The sequence below is a fragment of the Rhea americana genome, unplaced genomic scaffold, assembly GCF_003343005.1.
Source record: "Rhea americana isolate MKP2758 unplaced genomic scaffold, rheAme1 scaffold_566, whole genome shotgun sequence".
In the NCBI taxonomy this organism is placed as follows: Eukaryota; Metazoa; Chordata; class Aves; order Rheiformes; family Rheidae; genus Rhea; species Rhea americana.
Window position 1 is genome coordinate 17,151 of NW_028186719.1, and position 4,381 is coordinate 21,531.

Below are 4,381 nucleotides of genomic sequence, written 5' to 3' on the forward strand. Positions count from 1 at the left end.
GGGCGGACTGGGCAGCCGAGGGCTACTTGAGGCAGCGCTCGAAGTAGGTAGCGCCGACGTAGCCGCCGCGCAGCGAGCGCTGCACGTTCTGCTCGAAGAGGCGCCGGTTGCTCTGCAGCACTTCGGCCGCCTCCTTGTTCAGCGGGTCCTCAGGGTTCGGCTCCTGCGGGGAGACGGCGAAGCGGAAAGGGGGAGAGGGGGGAACACGGTGTCAGCTTAGCTCCGGCCGCTTCTCCCCCCATCCCGCAACAGCCCCCCCCCCAACTCAGGGCTCCAGATACACCCTAACTGCCCCCTTGGTATTCCCTGGTACTCCTCAATATCCCCTGATACACCGCCCAATAACCCCTGGTTATTATCAAGTCCCTTGATCCTCCCTGGTACTCCTTGATATCTCCTGATACCCTTTAATGCCCCTTGTACTTCCCTCTATACCCTCAACACTGCTTAACAGGCCCCTTGATGCACTCTGGCTCTCCTAAAYGGGTCTTCGTAACTTCCCAACAGCCCTCAATACCCCTGAGCACCCCTTCTGCTTTCCTCGATACCCCTAGTGCTGCTTAACAAGCCTCTTGATGCTCCCTAGTACTCCTTAACAAGCTGCTTTCATACTCCCTGGTACTCCGTGGCTGGCCCCTAAGGGCTCCCAGGAGCTCTTTGACATCCCCAGTATCCATAAACGCCCCACATGCCTCCCTCAGTACCTTCTAGTGCTCCTCAACAGCCCCCTTGATACTCTCTGGTACTTCTTTAACAGGCCCTTGGTACTCCCTAATAGTCCAGAAGAAATCCCTTGATACTCAGTGGTACTCCTTGATACCCCCTGATACTCCTTTAACACCGCCGTACCTTCTCAATATCCCTTGGTGCTCCTTAGCAGTCCCCTTGGTATTCGCTGGTATGTGTTAACACGTGCTTCCATACTCCCTGGTACTCCTTAATAATGTCTTTGTTACTCCCTGGTACTTCCTAAGATCCCCCTTCAATACTGCCTTCTTGACAATACCCAGCGGTAGTCCTAAGCAGCCCCTCAATGCTCCCTGGTACTCCTTAACATCCCCTAAAGCAACCTCRGTACCGCCTCAATGCTCCTTAACATCCCCACTGATACTTCCTAATACTCCTTGATAATCCTTAACCCCACTGGATACACCCAATATTCCCTAGCACCCACCCATGGCCCCTTCAATGCTCCTTAATATTCTCATGCCACCTTCAATACCCTTCTGATAATCCTTGCCACGCCTGATACCCCTAAATACCCTCCCTCAATACCCCTTGATGCCCCCCGGTACTCACTAAGATCCCCTTGATACTCACAGAACTCCTTAAGAGCCACCTTGATACATGCTGGAGCTCCTTAATACCCCACAATACCCCCACATCCCATCAGTACCCCAGTACTCCTTAACAACCCTTAATATCCCCCTAAATACCCGATTACACCCTGCAATATCGTCCTAGTACTCCTGAATACATTCTATACCCCTTAGATCCCCTCAATACCCAGGTACCCCCAGCGATACCACTTAGTTAATACTCCTTAAAACCCTGATATTTCTCTTAAAAACCCTTATCTCCTTGATACCTCCAATATGCTTTATCACCCCGACATGTCTTAATGCCCCTATATATCCTTGAACCCCCATATAATACTCCTTAAAACCCCTTGAAATTTTGTTTAATGACCAAATATCACCCCAGGCCAAGAAAGAAGCTCCAACCCAGTTTAACAAGACCTCCAGTATCCCATCAGCTCCCTTCCATGGTAACTCCTAGCTTAAGGGGACTATTAAGAGGAGACTGAAGAAGTTCTTGTCCCTGCCCTGGCCCCCAAGAGGAGTAAATGGGGTTGCAGGGTTGTTCTGAGTTTTGGGACAGGGTTTGGAGACAGCATGGGGTGGTCTAGGGTCACTGGGAACCACTTCAGGGTGTCGCAGAGCCAGCAAATGCCACACAGCATCATATCCTGGGGAAACCCTAGGGTGTCCCAGGGTCACCCCAGGATGGCCCAGGGCCACTGGAGGCCTGTATGGGATGTCCTGGGGCCACCTGCTGTGGCACACAGCCATCAGTTGCCCCCAGGAGGTTTCCAGGGCCACTCAATCCCCCCCAGAGAGGTATCTTAGGGCCAGTGGGTATCCCAAGGCCACTAATAAGTGCCTGAGGGCAACAGGGCCCCCATATCGGGCATCCCAGGGGTGACATGGGGGTGTCCCAGGGCTACCATCTGCCCTTGCTGGTGATCCAGAGCCACCGCATGGTGTCCAGGGATGACTGAGTGTCCTCAGGGTGCATTCCAAGAGCATCCTAGGTCTACCCCAGAGCCATGGTGGGTGCCTCACATCCACAAGATGCCCGTTGGGTGCCCCTAAGTCAGCAGCACTCACCAGGAACAGGTACTGCAGGCCGTAGATGATGGAGTTTATCGTCAGGACAGGCTTCCAGTCCTCTCTGGGGACAGAATTGGGCGTTACCAGGGAACACTGTCCCCCATGCCCTATTGGGGCCAGCCCAGGGACCTGCCTGGTCACGGGAGCAGCACACGGACCCAGAACACCACGTGGCCCCTCTTCCCCTCCCTCATGGGCATTTGGTGGGTGGGCAGGGACCCAGATCCAGTTGTGGCCACCCCAGATGTGTCCTTGTCCATCCTGTGGCCACCCCCAGCCATGTCTAGGGCTGCAAGAAAGAGTGACGCCTGGGCAAAAGACACCCATCAAGGTGGATCAAGGGGGCCTAAGGGGCACGTGAGACCAAATCCAGCTGTAGCCACTCCAGATGTGCTTGTGGCCAACACAGCCCTACCCACAGCCTACCTGAGGATGTTGAGACAGACGTTGCCCTCCAGGTCGATGTTGGGATGATAGACCATCGTCTCGCACTTCACCTTCGGTGGGTCGTGGGGATAGCCCTGGCCAACCTGGGGGCAAGCAAGGGGCAGGATCGCAGCTTAGCACCTGGGCAGCACATGGCCGCGGCCACATGCTAACCGGTCCCTAGGCCCACCCCAAAGTCAAGGGTCGACTATGTAGCCACCAGCCATGTCTTGGTGGCCACCAAGCTGCCTCATTCCCATCTTCAACCCGCAGAGCGAATATGTGGTGACTGATCACAACTTGGTGGCCAGCAGCATCTAATCTAACCCAGGTAGACATCTATCTACGTTTTGGTGGCCACTGATCACACCTTGGTGTGGCCACCTGCCACTACCCCAACCCACAGTGTAGACTCCTGGCTACTGCTCCCATCTTGGTGGCCACAGGTTACATCTTAATAGCTGCCGGCTTCTAGTTCCTATCCCAAACCAGACAACAGACATGTGGCTACTGGTCACATCTTAGTGGCCATCAACTCCTGATCCCAACTCCAACGCAAAAGGTAAGTACTGGTCATGTTTTGGTGCCTACTAGTCATATCTCAGCAGCCACAGCTCATGCTCCAAAGTATACAGTAGATACGTGACCACATATCATGTTTCAGTAGCAATAGGTAACATTTCAGTAGCCACCCACCCCCAACCCATCTCCAACTCACAGAATGAACTAGTTATATTTTGGTGACTACTAGTCATATTCTGGTGGACACCAACCCCTGGCCCCTAACCCAACCAATGGGATAGACATGTGGCCCCTGGTCAGATGCTGATGGCCACCCATATCCTGCTCCCCACACAGAGGGCAAGCTCATGACTGTGGGTCACACCTTGGTGGCCACAGGTCTCCCCTCAGTGGCCACTAGCCCCTCATTCCCACCTCCAGCCCCTGGGGCAGACAAGCGCCCCCCGCCCATCTTGGTGGCCATAGGACAGGTCCTGGTGGCCACAGGTTCCCCCCTCCTCCACACACACAACTGACCTTAAAACTGAAGACGAATTTGCCACCCTTGTAGAAGCCCTGTGGAAGAGACAAATGTCACTGGAGGATGGGGACACAAGGATGCTGGGAGGACCCCAAGGGACAATGGAGGGACACTGGGGACGCAGAGGGGGCCTCAAGGGACAAGGCGGGACAGTTGGCACAAGAAGGTTAACAGGGATACAGAGGGGACCCCAAGGGACATGGAGGTGACAAGGGGGACACCGTGAGGATGGAGAAAGACCCCAAGGCCTTCGGAAGGACCTGGGGGCAGGAGACAGGGAGCAGAGGGGGGACAGAGGGCTCCCAGTGGACTGGGGCGGGGGGACCCTAGGGGCAACAGGGGACCCAGGGAAACAAGGAAAAGTCAAAAAAAAAGGACCCCAGGGTCAGCAAGGAAATAGGAGGAACCCCAAGGACAAGGGGTGGACCCGCACCTCGTCGGGGCAGATGAGAAGGCGGAAATGCAGCAGGTCGTCCTGGTCGGAGAAGTCGATCTCGCACGTCTTGGGCAGGTTCAGCTC

The 4,381-nt window shown here is 55.1% G+C and overlaps 1 protein-coding gene across 1 annotated transcript in view; it reads right to left on the bottom strand.

Annotated features, from left to right (window-relative positions):
* Positions 1-6: 6 nt before the first annotated feature.
* The window catches only part of UBE2M (ubiquitin conjugating enzyme E2 M), a 5,691-nt gene continuing 1,316 nt past the window's right edge, over positions 7-4,381 (bottom strand). Inside the window, exons 2-6 of the mRNA XM_085318976.1 lie at positions 4,295-4,378; positions 3,858-3,896; positions 2,820-2,923; positions 2,391-2,454; positions 7-163 (exon numbers count right to left, since the gene is read on the bottom strand). Of these exons, the coding sequence (XP_085175102.1) occupies positions 23-163; positions 2,391-2,454; positions 2,820-2,923; positions 3,858-3,896; positions 4,295-4,378 (432 nt within the window). The 3' untranslated portion in view covers positions 7-22. The remainder of the gene's footprint in view (positions 164-2,390; positions 2,455-2,819; positions 2,924-3,857; positions 3,897-4,294; positions 4,379-4,381) is intronic.